Source organism: Rhea americana, unplaced genomic scaffold (assembly GCF_003343005.1).
Source record: "Rhea americana isolate MKP2758 unplaced genomic scaffold, rheAme1 scaffold_172, whole genome shotgun sequence".
Lineage (NCBI taxonomy): Eukaryota > Metazoa > Chordata > Aves > Rheiformes > Rheidae > Rhea > Rhea americana.
In genome coordinates this window covers 1,744,532-1,761,072 of record NW_028185839.1, presented here as the reverse complement: position 1 = coordinate 1,761,072, position 16,541 = coordinate 1,744,532, and the positions used below count along the sequence as shown (strand labels likewise).

The window sequence follows — 16,541 nt, the reverse complement described above, 5'->3', positions numbered from 1 at the left end:
GCAAACACAATTGGGGCATTCCCTATTTCAGAAATTCCTGCAGCTGCAGGAACTAATAGCCTGAGTTGCGGGGACTAATAGCCTGGGATTACCAGGCGTTCAAATAYTACCTTGTTTGTTCTGTAACAACTGATAGAACACCAACAGCAGGAGCCCTATACTGAGATGAATTATGTAAATTCGGAGACAACGGGGCGAAAAGCAATACGGTACCCAAGTAATGGCTCGAGTTCATAACAGATGAACAGCTATGCTGTAGTTTTGCTTCTWAAAGGCTTGAATTGTGGAACAACAGTGATTAGAGCTGGTCATAACTGTAAGGCTCTGCTATATTTGACATATATTACTGCATTAAAGGGACAATGCAAAAAAGAAGCAAGATAAAGCAAAAATTTCCTTTGAATTCTTAGAGGAGAACTGAGCCTTGATTCCTAGCTTTCTCCAGTCCCCAGATCTGGGCTTATATTTTGACCTTGGACCATACTCTCTTTGTCAGATTTGATTTTCATTTGATTATTCAGCTTTGGAGCAGGGGACCAGCTGCCCCCATCCTGATAAGTTCATAAGGTGGGTTAGAGGATAGGTAGTTAATTCCCACGGTATCCTGAACAGTGCCCTGGTGTCTTGCACACACGTGGGAATGTTGCACAGTTCTCCAGTGTACAGACTTTCTGCACAAGAGATGGCTGATGTTTTTCATTTTATTTTTACAAGATTGTTATGTGGCTGAATCAGAGCTTCCTGCTACCAGAGGATGCAGAGCTTCAGAGTGCTCCCTTTGAGGTTTGCTTCACTTCCCTTCGTCATGCAGGTCAGCTCTGCATCAAAATCAAGCCTGGTGGAGAGGTGAGTATGTTCATAGGCAGAGAGAGTGCCAGTTTAATTAAATACTAGTGAGACTTAAGGACAGTGCCAACATGAGGCAATAGAAAGGAAGATGGACTGAACAGGCAGAGGAAGTGCTCAAGTTTTAGGGATGTTCTCCACAACTTTTGGATRTGTCTTACTCTTAGTGGGTAAAATTTCAGGGCCAGCCAGTGAAGGAAATGGTCTAGCCTATGGGTCTGTAGGAGGGGATTTCTTCCCTTACAAAGAGGTTTCAGGGAGCCATAATTTGAGGCACAAAGGCTGCCCACAACTCTTGCGCTGGCCCTGTTCCCACTGATACCTGTTTCCCTCAGGCCTGACTAAAGGCCCTTTTGAGATCTGTGTCACTTACCTACTGTAAGCCCTAGAGCTTGCACATTGCATGTGTTAGGCTTCCCAGCAAMAATCTTGCCCCTTGATAGGATGAGCTGCTTTGAGCACAGATAGCTTTTCTATAAGCAGYCTGGCTCAGCAGTTTAGGGAGATGTTTTGGCAAGGAAGAGGGCTGAAGTGCTTTCTTGTCCTTTCCTACAGATTTCTATCAGCACGGATGATATTGATCTAGCTGGTGACATTATCCAGTCGATGGCCTCCTTTCTGGCAATTGATGATTTGCAGGTGGAAGCAGATTTCCCTGCATACTTCGAGGAGCTACGAAAAGTGTTGGTCAAGGTGAGAAGGCATTGGGCGTTTTGAAAATGGCAGCCAAGCAGTCACTGGGGACACCCCTATGAGAGAAAAAGCTCATCATCTCTAAACTTGCTTTAGTTCCCTCATGTAAGCCATGATTTACTGTGTGTTTTGTGCAAAAGGCACCAGCAGTTTATTTCTTTCTGTTTAATAAACTTTCTGTTTATTCTTTGTAATCTTGATTAGAGTCTTAGTCCCCAGTGGCTGTTGATTCTAAACTATCCGGGAGACTGAGCTGTGGAAGTGGATGAGGGGAGTAAGGTGTATATCTCAGCCTGATCGCCCCTTTCTGGCAGTAAAGGAGTAGGGGGGAAGGAGAATGGTCTTAAGGATTCTGGTAGGTGAAGTTGGGATGTTGGTTCCTACAGGCCAAGGTTTACCTTAGCCGGTTACCTGCACTCCTCCCAGAGTGCCTGGGGGTCCTTTCTCATGAATATTTGTCTTGGAAAGGTGGATGATCGCCATGCAGTGAATCAGAGGCTCACTGCCGACATGGCTGAACACTCCAACCTCATCCGGAGCATGCTGATTCAAGCTGAAGATGCACGACTCCTGGGAGACATGTGAGCGGTTGCTGCTCAACTTATGTTCTTTGGGTTTAGAACAGCCAGTCTCTGCTTTTCAGGCAGAAAAAAGCACAAGAACATCTTTGTGATGTGAGCGTTCTGTGTACGGGATGCTTAGTTACAACTAAATACTTTTTATGTAGAATTGGTATCTTAGCTGGTCCCACCATCTTGAGCCTTGTCCTAGTCYTTTGGATATCCAGGATGGAGAAGGCAAAAGGGAGGGAGTATGAGCTTAGCATGCAGCAGGCAGGGTGAATCCTGCTAGACTGAGATGGTGTTTTGGCTCTACCATAAAAATTACAATAAGGGAAGAAGGAAGTAAAGGCTGGCTGTAGTGGGGGTAACCTTTGAGAACACTAARAAGGAAATTTTGGATGTCAGTATTTTCACTCCAACTGACTGTGCTCTTGYGCTCCTATCCTGAGTGTCAAAGGGCAACAATAAAGAGGTCTGAGCTGCTGCAGAGCAGGAGTGTTAATTTTTCTGAGGGAAGTGACATCTCTTCTTTGGTTTGCCAGCTAAAGTAACTACAAAAATAAACCATTTTTTCAGTAAATAATGAGTATAACCAACATGTCTAGACAGGTCTGTTGTYGTGTAACCCCAAACATGTGAGTAACCATGGTAGCCATTGCAACCATGTATTGTTACTCCTTTATACTGACAAACCAGGAATCAGTTCCTTGTCTTGAGAGTTTCAAATAACCAGAGTGATTTTTCCCCTAGGAAAATCATGAAGAAACGGTACATCGAGCTGTATGATCTTAACAGAGATTTAATCAATCAGTACAAAATCCGTTGCAACAATCACACTGAGCTATTGAATAATCTGAAAGCTGTGAATCAGGCGATCCAGAGAGCAGGGCGTTTACGTGGTAAGTGGGTGCGTTTGAGAAAAGTGGGAGTCCGGGACCCTGCTGGGGCAGATAAGACAAATCTCAAATGCCACCTGAGTTTAGTTGAATCTTGGCTTGGAGCTGAATTAGAAGTAGTCTTTCCTTTTTTTTAGTCATAGCCAATTGCCTGTGACAGTGAGCTGTGAGTGTCCAGTATAATCTGGTATCACAATGTTAAGAAAAAAACAGTTTGAAGTAGTCTTCAGCTTTCCAGGTGGTATAAAAATAGCTAGTTTTATTGAACACAATTTTAAAAACACCTTTAAAGTAATGTTTCAGTTAATTTCTAACTTAGTTAAAAAAATGCTACCAGCTTAAGTGAGGCTGTTCACTTTATTGGTAGTGCTGTAGATTATTAACTTTACAGAGAATTAGCTGTTGTTTTGTTGCCTCCTTTGGAGAGTGCTAGCTASTTTTCCTTTCTGTCACCTGTCTGGTTTTTCTTGTTTGTTTTGCTTTTTGATTTTGAAGGTCTTTGGGGAAGGAGGTGACTTTTTTTGTGGACTTTCAGCATTACCCCTTTAAAAAGTTCTTTATGCCCTCCTCTAAAACAGCTGCAGAGAATCCTTCATTTTAAAAAAAAGATATATTTACTAAGAAAATGGCAAGGCAGTACTTCACACATTTAAAAAATATATATATTTGAAATAACTCCCTAAATTTTATGACTGGATCTAATAAATATTTTTAGCAGTCTTTTATTCAGTAACCTAAGTGTGGTTTTTTTGTTTTTTTGTYTGTCTTTTACAGTTGGCAAACCTAAAACACAAGTCATCACTGCTTGTCGGGATGCAATAAGAAGCAACAACTTTAACATGCTGTTCAGGATAATGCGTGTAGGAACAGCCTCTTCTTAAAATGACCGGAAGAATTAGCAATTGCATGGAGGCAGTGCTTCCACACAGTAAGGAGATCCTACCAACAGCCATAACACACAAGGTGTTGCAGTACTTTTCCAGCACGTAATCTTTGGGTGGTGGAGAAAACAACAAAAGGAATGGGATGCGTRGCAACATGTAATGGACCAATTAGGACAAGCAGTTAATTCAGTCTGTGACTCCATTGTAGGGTGAAGTAATTGGCAAGGTAGCATTTTAGTAAAGCCATCAGGCAAGAAATATCACTATGCAGGCCAAAGGACAGGAAGCTTCTTAAAAAAACATCAGCGTTTAAGTGCAGATACAATATTTATGCGAGACTGAGTTATAACCTTGGAACAGTTATTTTTCTTACARTAACTTATTTATGTAATGTGCATTTTGTAGTTAGAGCTTCAGTCTTTTCCATTAAAACATAGAATGGTCACATTGCTTTTGTTCTTTTTTAGTTGGGAAGATGCGTATGTTCAAATTTGTCAAAAAGTGGAACACTTCCAGTTTTGCTGTGTAGTCGGTTTGATCACTGTACATGCTAAGAGGGGAGTATGTCTCACTATGTTTACACATAGTTAAGAACCTGGTTACACATAGGTTAAGAACCTGGAGATGAATGTGAAACCTTAAACTGAAACGTTGGACCCCAGGCCTATTAGCTTTGGAACTCAACTTTTGGAATTGCTTCCATCTTTTGTTATCATCTACTGGCTTGTGCTCCCAWGTAGAGGTACTCTGTGTCAGTGAATCTCTGGTTTCCTTGTAGGGATATCCTCCTTTCTAGGTAAACTGCAGTTTGCTGCACCAGAACACCAAAGGGACAACATCTCCTTCCTGGCTTTYTAAGCCAGAAGATCTTGGAAAACTGACCCAGTTCCAGAACCTACGCAGGTAGGAAGTAGTTGGCTTCATATCTATGACATCTCTGCCCACACCCTGATTGCAGGATGTTTTGCTTCCAGTTACTTGCTCTGTTACTGCTTCTGGATAAAACTGCAGATAGCAAGGTAGGTAAGGTAAGGGTGCATTTCAGGAATAAGGAAAAGAAACTACACACTCAAGCTTCATATTTACTCATAAAGTGCTAGCAGTACTTAATGGGATGAAAGAAGAATGTATTGAAAAATCTCTTGGCTCCTGGCAGAGAAGTGTTTATTAACACTCCTTAGAACTTGATTAAAATTTTACAATAAAACTGTAGCTTAGATCTATAGATACTTTAGAGCCTTTGCCAAAGCAAATTTCTCCTAGAAGCTAAAAATATCCTTAACAGGATGGAGGTTGGGTGCCTGTGTTCCTACCTCCTACTGCATTCACCATTCTTCTAGCACTCTATAAATCARTGTTTGCAAAACAGGCTAGGAGGAGGCTATTCTTCACTTCCGTGGAATTAAGTTCTTAGATAAAATCTCAGACCTGTCAGGTGTRTTAGCCTTCAGTAAGGAGCTGCTCTCTTTTTTGCTAACACTGAATTAAAGCCAGCAGCTTATCATTCATTACAGAAAAAACAGTGAGCCTGTGACCACCTGAATGGGTAACTTAATTCTTGCAATGTGTTCTAATCTCCAAAACAGCCCCTTGCCACTGCTTCCGCCCTTTCTATATTGCTGGCAAATACACTGATCTCTGTCACTTCCAATCTGCAGCAATAGCTTATTTGAATCCTTTTAAGAACTTGGTTGTTAGTTAAATACAGCTTCTTGTTTTAAAAAAAATGCATTGAGCCACCCATGTTGTTCTAAGCAAGCAAACTTGTTTATGGAACAGTCTCCTGGCATAAATCTTGGGCTTTCTGCCACCTACTGTACTTGTTCCCACTGTTCCAGCCTCCCTTTTTTTCTTCTATGTTCGGAATCCTAATGCTTGCATAATGTTACAGTTTTATAGTCCATTCAATGATAAGAGAGTGGTTGTGATCGTAAGGTAGCTTTCCCATCATCCCAATTTCCGGAGGTGCGTGCCAAGCAGTTCCAGTCTTATCTCTGTTTTGCTCCTGGCAGCCTGTCTCTCTGCAATGCTGTCAGTTTTTGGTCACAGTCCAGACCTCTGATGTGGCTGATTTTCCCCTAGTTAAGATCCTGACAACAAATTTGTCATTTATTTTCCCATAGAAACACCATTTCCCTTTGCCAAGTGTAAAATGCACATCCCATAGGCTGAAGCGATGCAACAAGGTTTGCACTTGCCCATTGAGAAAAGCAGCTCTTGGCTGGCACGCAGCAGTGATGTGAGCACTGTGCACAGGTGAACCTGCACCAGGAAATCAGTGGCCAGTAGCCACCACTGGTAAGATGTAGCCAAGTACTATCACATAATCTTGTTCTCACGTATTGGAGGAGAATTGTTTACAGTGGGTTGTCAAGTCATTGGTCAAATACAGAATAAGCTCTGAAAAGCAGAAAAACTTCTAAAATCATACTAGTAGAACAGCATGTTAGTTGCTAGAACTACGTGGGAAATACTATTTAGATAGTACTACAACTTAGTACCTGCACTGGGGATTAGATTTCAAAACAGATGTTCAAAAACAGATAGCTTGCACATACTGTCCCTTCACTGAGAAAACCCAGTGCAGAAATACCTTACTGGATCTGTGCCCTCTGAAGAAGGGTCTATGCAACAGTGATTTTCAATGTCTTAATTTCAATCCTTTTTTTTGGTTTGTTTTTCCAAGAAAAAAGCAGAACTGACAATAGCTTAGCTGATTTTAGCCCCTGTTTCTCCAAGTGCCACAGACTGTTGCTCATCTTTGACTGAACACCTGATAAAAACTCAGAACTTCTTTGCTGTGCGTACATGAATGCAGAAATCTTTCAGTCTGGTCTACAGCTAATCTGTTTATCTTGCTCCATATTGAATTGCTTGTTTTCAGCTCTGTGGCAAACTGAAACCACCAAATCCTGACAAATTTGTTCTGCTGCCAAGAACATGAGTAACTCAGCTGCTGGTACGCTATGTCAAATACTTCTTTGCTTCTGTGGTGCAGTAATCCGGTGGGAAACACACATCCTCATTTAGTTGATCCAGTCAACTTCTGTGCTTGGCTACACTGCCTAGTATGAAGTTTGTCTTCTGTTGCTCATGCTCCATTCCATATGGTTCACTTACTTGCTTTTCTTGATCCTTTTTGTTTTGTCCAAATCATTCTGCTTTTTCTTTTTGTAGGTACATCTGCATTTCATATTCATATTCCTTTCCTTAATGATTACAGAGCACTTTATAAGCAGCTAAGCATAATTATAATTGTAATTATAACTGTAGATTTGTATGAAGATAGACACCCTCCCTGCAGATGCTCATCACAGGCAGTATAAATTAAGACATATTCCCTCCTTTACCTCCTCCCCCCCCCCCCAAATARMWAACGCCACATGAAGAGACACTGTTTGGTGAAACTTCTATGTATCTGTAGTGCAATCAATGTGTGGGGCTGCCTGGAATATTCAGCTTTCTGTACCTAACATGAAGTGTGGGAGAGTAAGGTTGTTGACTTTTAGATCTTTGAATGCTAACTGCAGATTTAATTTCTAGAGTTACTTCATCTCAATCACCTGAGGCATAAGGGTGTTTCTGTGTGTGATCAGACAGATACCGGCTTGCTCAAGTAGAGGCTGGCATGCCCTCTAGTGTATTATTTATGATTAAAACCYAGCTAGTTCCAAGAAGCACAGCTTCTTCCCAATCTTTTGGAAGGCTGTTCCTAGATCTACCAGAGATGTTCTTAAGCTGGCAGTGCAGAATATGTAATTTCCTTCAGTTAATCAATTTTATTCCCAGTGTTGCCTAGTTAAGTATACTGTGAACAAGTTGTGGTATCTGTAACCTTTGTTTGAAACTGCCCAAACAACTTTCCTTTATTTCTTGGAAAACCTGGAAAATTACCATTATCTCTTTCTACTGGAGCAGCTCAGAATAAGAACTCTTTTTTTTTTGCCCGAGTACAGTGGCTGCGCAGAAAGGTARCAGAATGCCTTGGAAATGAACCTAAAACAGCACTTCACAAAGAGTGCTCACTTCAGATTTTTTTTCTGGTTCCATCCCTTTGTCTTTTCAAGTAGCTTAAAAGATTAGTAGAGGAACATTAAAACGGACTCAGTCTCTGCAGTACACWGAGAAACTGGTTCAGGGAAACGCATCAGAATATGGACAAAAACTCACAGATCTCACAGTGGCAGCTTAAAGCTGTTTGCCAGCTGTTTTCCTTGCCTACCAGTGAAGGAGAGAGAAGCTAGAACCAAACGATTAGCTTTGAACATGCAGTCTGGGACTGACCCGATGCTGAAACTATGAAGTTTCAGCAGGCCAGTCTCTGTGCTTTCCCCTTGTACTAGCTTTAGTTAGGGGTTGAGACACCCATTCATTTTGGAAGCAACTGCCACACTTGTTTTTGCAGTTCCCATTTCTCAAGCCTTGTATGTTAGCATCACGGCTGAAGGCCATTGCTACTATGAATTTGATAGTGTGAGAGCTCCCAAATCTGTTTCAGAATGAAGTCATGCAGCCAGCTCTGCTTTGAGCTTACTAGTCCTCTGCTGGAGGTGATTACAATGGACACCATGCTGCTAGCTATAGTCCTATACCACTCCAGCTGTGAGCAATGAGAACATGTCTGCAAATGGAGTGGTAGCGTACTCCAAACCAAAGCAAAACTATCCTAGCCCAAAAGAGGGAGGGGGGAGAAATGAAACACTTTTTCCCCCATGACCTATTTTATGTGGCTTGAATGATCTGAAAATATACCTGTGTCATTTCATTCTGTCGGGTGCAAAAGTGAGTTTTAGGCAGTGATGTGTACACCAGGAATGAGCTTAGAGCACTTGTGTTCTGCAGTCCAGTTAGATGCCCTCCGTAAGAGTGCAGTCAGCACACGTTCTGCAACAGCACCGCTTAGTGGGCTGATGATACCTCAGAGGTGACGCTTTTGGCAAAGTCCTACTTGCAATGAGTGTGGGTCAGTCAGGCGTGCTAGCAGTACTGAAAGCAAGTATGAGGGGGATGCTATTGCACCAAGGCCACCGCCTTTCCTGTCGGCATTAGCTGCCTACTAGATACTGTTTACCACAGGAGCTGGGTACCTGCTACTTGGAAAGATCTGAGCATCCTATCTCCAATGACAGAAGCCATGACAGTCCCTGTCAGAGCCCAGGACAAAACCRGAATACAAACAGAGGCTACATGGTTAGTAACCATCCCACTGCATGTGGATGACAAGCCAAAGAGGTGAGTCCCCATCTTCTAACTACCAGCCCAACTTCCTCTGTCTAACACCAGTGTTACAACCCTTTTGTATCTGAGGCACAGGATGCTCCAAGTAGCCACGCAAGGACAGACAGGAGCAGGTCTCTTCTCTCACCTACTACTTAGTCTGTAAATTCTTTGGAGGAGGGGCTGTATTTGCCTCTGCCTGCATAGCATTTAGCATAACAAAGTCTTTCTCGGTGTTATGGTCCTACGCCCTTGTCAATGCAAGCAGCTTTATAAACTCACTTTCTTCCTTCCCATCTCTATAGTTTATACAACTGGAAAAAATTCTGTTTCCCATGGCATCTCCTTTATTTCTGCCACTACAGAAGTCAATTCTGTCAAGCCCCCAAAATGTAATTTTGTAACAAAACTTACCACTAGCACAGTCTGAAATGTTTCAGTGACCCACTTTTTTTTTTTTCTTAAAAATCAATCATGAGCATGGGGCTACGCGCAGTTACATTTTTCACCTTGACAGATTAGAGTCTCGCCCCGCCATTTCCATGAGAACAGTTGGAAAGCTGATACAGCAGCTGTCAAAGTTGTATGGCAGCGACCCTCCCTCCAAGTTAAAGCAGTCAAGAATGCACGTTACAAGGGGGTCAGAAGGTGAGTGGATTTCTATTTGTATAGCTGATTTAAAAAAAAAAAGGTCACTTGGACTGCACTCCGTAGGGTACAGGTCCCATACAGTATGATCGAGTTACCAACAGGTAAGTTCACGTGCTTAGATGAGCTCCCGCTGAACTTTTGGGTAGGAACCTATCCAAAACCCAGTACTGCCATCACTAATATTTTCTGTGCGAGGATGGTCACGCTCTGCACCATCACTCATAATAGACAAAAGAAAAGTCCCAAAATCCTGTTCTGTTTGGATGCTTTTTCAGACGTGCCAAGCTACGATGATTGATGTATTTCACAAACTTCATAGTTTCTTTGTCTCTATAAACCAAGGCCAAGCAGTTGTTCTCTGGATTCACAGTCAACAGCTAGAAATAATTAAGGCAGGAAATTAGTTTTACAGAAATGGCCTTGCTATCATTGCTAGGAGGAAACAGAAAGAACAGACTTTCAAAAGCTAATCAGAACAAAAGTCTCGTATCAGAAAAATGAGCAATGTCACCATTTTCATATTAATACTCCTCAACCTGTAACATTTATTAGACCATAAGGTTCATCTGAAGAGATTTTGGACTACTTAGCAGTATTACTGCTCAGCAGCCTCACTGTTATTCCTATTACACATGACACTTGTGAAAAGCATTACCCTGGAAAAGCGTGGCACCTGCTACAGCCTTGTGTCTTATGTGAGGCTTCTCAAAATACCCCCCAGGTTCAGGCTGCATTAGGTGCTGTTAGGGCCTGAGTCTTAAGCTTTGCAATAAACACCGGCCCTGCAAAGCTGAATCTAGAGCTATATCCACAACCTACAATTCAGGCAGGAAGCTCCAGAGTAGGCTGAAGGCTCTAGTGCAATACTGAACATCTTCAAGATTGTGTTAACATCAAAACAAAACCTCATCATGCGCCTTCCCCCTCCGCCACCAGCCAACTGTTTGTTTTATCTAATTTATAACTAGGAATTAAGCTCCTTACCTCTTCATCTTCACCTTTAGCAATGTAAGATGTAAAACCACCATATTCTGGATCCCAGTCTTAAAAGAGAAGGGAAAGTTTTTTAGAAAATTCAGCACTGTCCAGGCTGTCCTACTGGAGATGCAGTATTTCTGACTAGCTCTCTGCAGGTCCTGGCTACCAGACTGTTAGCAGTTTACCTCCTGCCATGCTGCTTTTTTTATTTCCAGTTGGAATAATTTTGAACTAAACATACTGGATTACCACAAACAGGCCATTTAAGACTGCATGGCTTCCTATTCCTGATATGTAGCGCAGCTTTGTCTTAGTAGACATGTAAAAGGCTTTGGGTATAATTATAGGCATGTTGCAGGTGGTTTAAACCATGCATTCTGGTCTCCACTGGTCCAGCAGTGTTGACCAAAGAAAGTGCTTATGTTTAGATTTGTTGTTTTCAACTGTACATAGCTAGCAATCAGCCTAAAACGCCTAGACATGCCTAAAGTCACTTTTAAAAATCCTAGACTCTGTGAATTGGAGGCAGTGATAATTTTGATGAAGAAAGAGGCAAAACAGAGCACTTCCTCGAGCCCATACAGCCACCAAACCCTCCCACCCTTCCCTGAGCCATTGCTTAATGAGGAGTGGAAAGGTCTTGGAGACTGGCACCTTCCCTCTGCCCCAAGCGGACCCGCAATGCGCCACCTCCTGGTTCGAGCAGGAAAGGTTACGAGAAAGCAGCATCAAAGCTACCAAGAACTATAGACTCCAAGGCCAGAATCCCAAATCTTTTGTGTTAGGCACTACTGAAACAAGTTGTACTTATTCAGAAGTGAGGACCAGGATAAAATCTAAAGAGAAAAAGAAAAAATGCAGGGGGAATGTTGGCTATTGCAGCACTGTGGAGAATTCAAAAATCCTTCCTTTATGCAAATCTTGTCAAGGGGAGCCTGACACCTTTCTCTTTTGTCTACTTACCTTCACAGCCACAGAAAAAGAGCAGGTCCAGGGCATATTCTGTTGCTTGGGTGTCATGGACTAGAGTATAGTGCCCATGGGTCCAGTGCCTCAGCTCCCCTGCACACACAGGGACACCTGAACCTACGACAGAGAACAAACATCTCAGCCAGGGAAAACAAGGAAGGTGCACTACAGCTAACTCCTGCTAAGCTYAAGGTAGGCAGGCGTCTGTTCCTGTACTGTCTCTTCACACCACAGGAAGTTGTATTTTGCTAGAGCCAGAAAAATATAAAGAGAAGAAAAAGTAAAATCATGGATCCTTTGTTAGCTTCTTTCTCTAGAGGTGATTCTAAGTTATGTCCTTTGCATGATGAGTCGGAGGGGAGCCAAGATCTGCTCTTTGAGAGGTCCAAGCTGTGATGTGCTTTGGATCAAGCTAGTTCACTTTTTTTTTTTTTCCCCCAGGCTGGTAGCAGATCCTCATGAGGATTTATAGTAGACCTCTGAACTTTGAAAGCCAGCAACCTATCTGCTCTGAAAGTGCACTGAAAGTACCAGATGCTTCCAGAGAATGATATGGCTCTGAAATTACTCTTCATGTGCTATCCCAGGCAAGTACTTTGGGGAAACCTTTTTTATGGCTACAGCTCAGCTTTCAATTTATGCAGCCCCAAACTATGCCCTCCTCATATGCAAATCAGTCACAGACATTCAAGGTATGAAAGAATTGGTTAACGGCAAATGAAGGTGGCAAAATGTCTGGCAGTGAAAAATCAGAAAAACAAAGCCTTTGAAGAAAGTCAGCATTAAGGGTGGGATTTTCAGTAGTGCTCTGTTCCTGATTACCTTTTCTTCCAGCATCCACTGACTTGACTGACTGAAAGATGAGTATTTCAAGAAATCTACCCTTAAACCTCAAAACCATTGTCTTGAACACCAATGCATGAATACAAAATTAATCTTTTATAGTAGTGATAAGTCATTGCTGACAACTAAGTGGTTATTTAGGATGGCAGCATTTTCTGAAGGGCCAGGTTTAAATCCTAGTTTTAGGTATCAGTTTGCTAATTCTAAAATCATCTTTTCTTTTAATCTGGTAATTTTATTCTACTTGCTTTGGTCTTTAGTATGAGAATTGTTTTATATGAAACAGGAGTATGCGGATGTAGAAACCACATAACTGTTGACAAAAGATTATTGGGTATCTAGATTAAAAAAAAAAAGCGTTAACTCCTATAGAAGTCTCACGCCCCGAGTCCTGCCCTTAAATCAGACTTTAGGTTGACAAGGTATGTTCAAAATACTGCTACAACATGGTAGCTTCAGGTTAGTCATTAGTCTAGTTAGTTAATCACTTAAGTGTTTTGTCGCTTTTTGGGGGTAACTAATTTGCCATGCTTTGAATCTCATGTTGGTGCTGGTGCCTGTGCAAGCTGGTTGCAGTACAAGGTGAAGTCCTAGTTGCAGGGAAAGTTACTGGAAGTTGTACTGCTCATATCCTTTAATGCCAGGATTTTGCTTAAATGCTTTCAACACTGCTGCTGCCCTACCTACCGTTCTGTGTCTCGCCATCTTGCACTTCAGGGATGTTGTCAGGCTGGTCTTGTTGTTGGGCATTGCTGTCAGCCTGTTGTTCAGCCTCTTCCTGCTTGGGCTTCGGAGTGCTTTGTCCAGTAGTGTCTGCAGCTCTTCCTTCCCCAGCGTCTTCATCCTCATCAGAGGGAGCCAGGAAATGCAGCTTTAGGCCAGTAAAGTTGGAAAGCAGCAGAAACAAGGCCTCAGAGCGTAACAACTGCAGGAAGTTCTTCAGGAGGTCAGGAAGACTGTATTCCTCCGCTATCTCATATAATCTGAAAGATAGCTGAGGAATCAGCAACAGATAGCCAACAAGGATATCGCCATAGGCACAATACCAGTCAGCGCGGCCTTGTGGCTCTTCCCACTTGGCCTGATCAATAGGAGCAAGATGCTGTGAGTCAGCAGCTTGTTGCATCCCTACCTCTTATTGGATGGCCCCCGGCTACTCCACTGGATGTCCTCTTTCTCCAGAGCTTCACATAGTAGTTGAAATTTCTCTTTCTAGGAGAGAAAGATAGGGTAGAAGCTTTAACACTTAGCTCCCATGTCTCCCCCAGTGTGTTGGAAGTAGCCACCTTGTACTCTCAGATAAAGCACGGCTGTTTTCAGAAGAAAAACCATTTAAATAAAGAAAAATCATGATTTTTCTCATTTGTTTTGTGTATGTGTTGAGTACCCTGTGTGCTTCTAAGCCATGAGGGCTTGAGGGACTAGGGAGGATACTCTGGTCATCTCAGTGCTTAGGAAGCAGGACATGAGTTTCCATCTTTCTGCTTTGCTTCTTGTAAGAAATAAGAATGTTGAAGCAAAGTCTGTGATTCATGATGCATCCCTATGCAGAGTGTAAGCCACAGGCTGTACGATTTGTTGGGTACCTGCAACAGTTTGCAGGCAGCCAGCAGGTGCTCCATTCCTTTAGGAAGTGAAATCAGAAGGTGTTTTAGTCGACAGCTGTATGCACAAGACCCTTCCCAGTCTACATGACGCGGCACATACCAGCCCTGTGACCTCTTCTGGTAGTCTGCATCAGATTGAACCACTGGGCTCACCTTAAGAAAATCCTTCAGGAGAATTTCTGATCGTTCCTCAAATTCTTCCTGGATTTGAGCTTGGGAGTCCATGTCCAGATAAACCAGATTGATCCACTCATACAAGATTTCATGCTGGGAAGGAAAGGGGTGTGAATGCTGGATTTGCAAATGTAAAAAGGATTCCTCTCTTCTTCCTCACCCAACTTGGCCCAAAGGCCAGTTCCTCCCCTTACCCACCTTTTGTTTCTTTTTTAATTGTTAAGAGTGTTTGCTGCATTTTCTGCACTATTACAAGTACATATAAGTGAAAAGAGAATCACTGAATAAGTTAGGTTGGAAAGCATCTAGCCCAACTGCACCTTGAAGGATGAAAATCACACAGTCTCTGGAATTTCCCATGTTGCAACTTGTCCCTCCTGCCTCATGTCCTACCACTGTGCATCTTCAAGGGTCTGGCTCCAACTTTGCTATACGCTTCCATTAGGTAGTTGAAGACAGCAACTTTCAGCCTTCTCTTCTTAAAGCTGAACAAACACAGTTCTCATAGCTAGCCTGGCTTGTGCTACAAAGTGAAGGCTAAAATCCTCTGTGGTCTTTATTGATTACTTCTAAGAAGAGTTTGCATTTAGCCAGTAGCTTTCATCCTGGGTCCCCAAACCATTTATAACATCCAGGAAAGTAACTAGATACAAATTTGTGGACAGGAAATGAAAAGGAAAATGGAACAAGTTTAAGATTAGAGTGTCCTAGAGCATGAATGTATGCCAAGTAAATATTCCAGGGACATGAAAATGCAGATAAGCAGATCTAGGCTTCCTACTCACGTCGTATGGGATGTGTGGGCTCCTTGACAAAGGGGCTTCAATGTAGCGTGGAGGTCTGTCTATTGATGGGCCATGAAACCAGCCGCTCACTGACAAGCGGCACTTCTCCTCTGACAGAACTTCTGACACCTGGAACAAAGTGGAAGGGCGTACTACTGTTTAGACTACATAACATGTAAGGACCAGCTGTAACAGGCACCATGCAGACTCTGGAGAGCCTACTGCATAAAGAGAACGCTCAGACAAGGCCTAGAAGTAGGTGCATTATTCTTGGTTTGGGGAGCGATGGCTAAAGCAGAGTTTGATTTGCTCAAGCAAATTGTGCTAATGCACAGGATTAAGTTTAAGTCAGTAGGAGGCAGTCAAAAGTCTAAGTGGAAGATGAATTTATAGGACAAGAGTAAATCACTAACTGCAAACAACCAGGGCATTGACTAAATAGTTGTTTCTGTTAATTAATTACAAGACATAAATAACAGTCTAGCTGCAAACATGCCTGACCTATATCACTACACTCACTGTTCTTCCTCTCCAGCCTCCTGCTCTTTGACACTATTTGTTACAGTCTGTGGCATTCTCAAGTAAGCAGGAGTTTCAGGTTTCAGCCAGGTGGAACTATGAAGCAGTTCCACAGATTACACTCATGCTTTTTCCAATCATCTTCCTGCTATGCCCCACAAAATGCTACCAAACCACATCAGCACATCTGCCGTAGGGTATTGCACCACATCTATGTTACAAAGCTGGTACAGCCATAGCCACATAGTCCCCTAGTGGCAAGGTGACATACTGGGGAGCATTTCTGTCAGCAAAGTCATGGTATCTGCTAGAAAAACATGAGCTAGTCCAACAAAAGCCTTCTTCTGTCACTACAGCCAAATCCACAGCAACGGTTTGCCAGTGTAGTGACAGAAGGCAGGGATGAGAATTTCTTCCCCTAAAATGATGAAGCTAGATTGCCAGAATGTTGTAGTTCAGAGTTGCCTTGTCAGTTCTCCTCCTCCTTAAAGTCATCAGCCTTTAACACAAATGTCTGTTCTTATGACCTGCATTTCTCCCTTTCTCTTCTACCCTCCCCATCAAGACTGTAATAACATACAGAATGAATCACCACAACAGTGAGAATTTAGAAATGAACAAAATGCAGGTCCTTGCCTGGTGGAAGGAGACTGGAGACACTTCAAAGAAAGCCAGTGTGTTCCACGAAGGCACTAATGACTTGACGATTTGCTGTGGCTGAAAGTGTTCTGAAGAGGAAGAAAACATGCTCTAGTTAAGACTTAGTGTTCACTAGCAACTGTCATTCCTCTCTGATTTTATGACACCGTGACTGGTCAGACATCTGGCTGTAAAGGGAAGTTATCTCCCTCACTAAGAAGCTCCCAGCACTGTTACTGGCATCATTTCTATCCTGCCTCCACTTCTATGCCTTGCA

General features: G+C 42.6%; 2 protein-coding genes across 2 annotated transcripts in view; one reads left to right on the top strand and one right to left on the bottom strand.

Moving 5' to 3' along the window:
• BBS2 (Bardet-Biedl syndrome 2) overlaps positions 1 to 4,327 on the top strand; it is a 16,913-nt gene extending 12,586 nt beyond the window's left edge. Inside the window, exons 12-16 of the mRNA XM_085301138.1 lie at positions 715 to 846; positions 1,402 to 1,539; positions 2,008 to 2,120; positions 2,853 to 3,001; positions 3,773 to 4,327. Of these exons, the coding sequence (XP_085157264.1) occupies positions 715 to 846; positions 1,402 to 1,539; positions 2,008 to 2,120; positions 2,853 to 3,001; positions 3,773 to 3,879 (639 nt within the window). The 3' untranslated portion in view covers positions 3,880 to 4,327. The remainder of the gene's footprint in view (positions 1 to 714; positions 847 to 1,401; positions 1,540 to 2,007; positions 2,121 to 2,852; positions 3,002 to 3,772) is intronic.
• A 5,413-nt stretch (positions 4,328 to 9,740) lies between these two features.
• OGFOD1 (2-oxoglutarate and iron dependent oxygenase domain containing 1) overlaps positions 9,741 to 16,541 on the bottom strand; it is a gene marked incomplete at its 5' end in the record, with an annotated part of 8,250 nt that continues 1,449 nt past the window's right edge. Inside the window, 8 exons of the mRNA XM_085301123.1 lie at positions 9,741 to 10,127; positions 10,735 to 10,793; positions 11,692 to 11,814; positions 13,228 to 13,523; positions 13,673 to 13,752; positions 14,301 to 14,414; positions 15,107 to 15,235; positions 16,262 to 16,353. Of these exons, the coding sequence (XP_085157249.1) occupies positions 9,966 to 10,127; positions 10,735 to 10,793; positions 11,692 to 11,814; positions 13,228 to 13,523; positions 13,673 to 13,752; positions 14,301 to 14,414; positions 15,107 to 15,235; positions 16,262 to 16,353 (1,055 nt within the window). The remainder of the gene's footprint in view (positions 10,128 to 10,734; positions 10,794 to 11,691; positions 11,815 to 13,227; positions 13,524 to 13,672; positions 13,753 to 14,300; positions 14,415 to 15,106; positions 15,236 to 16,261; positions 16,354 to 16,541) is intronic.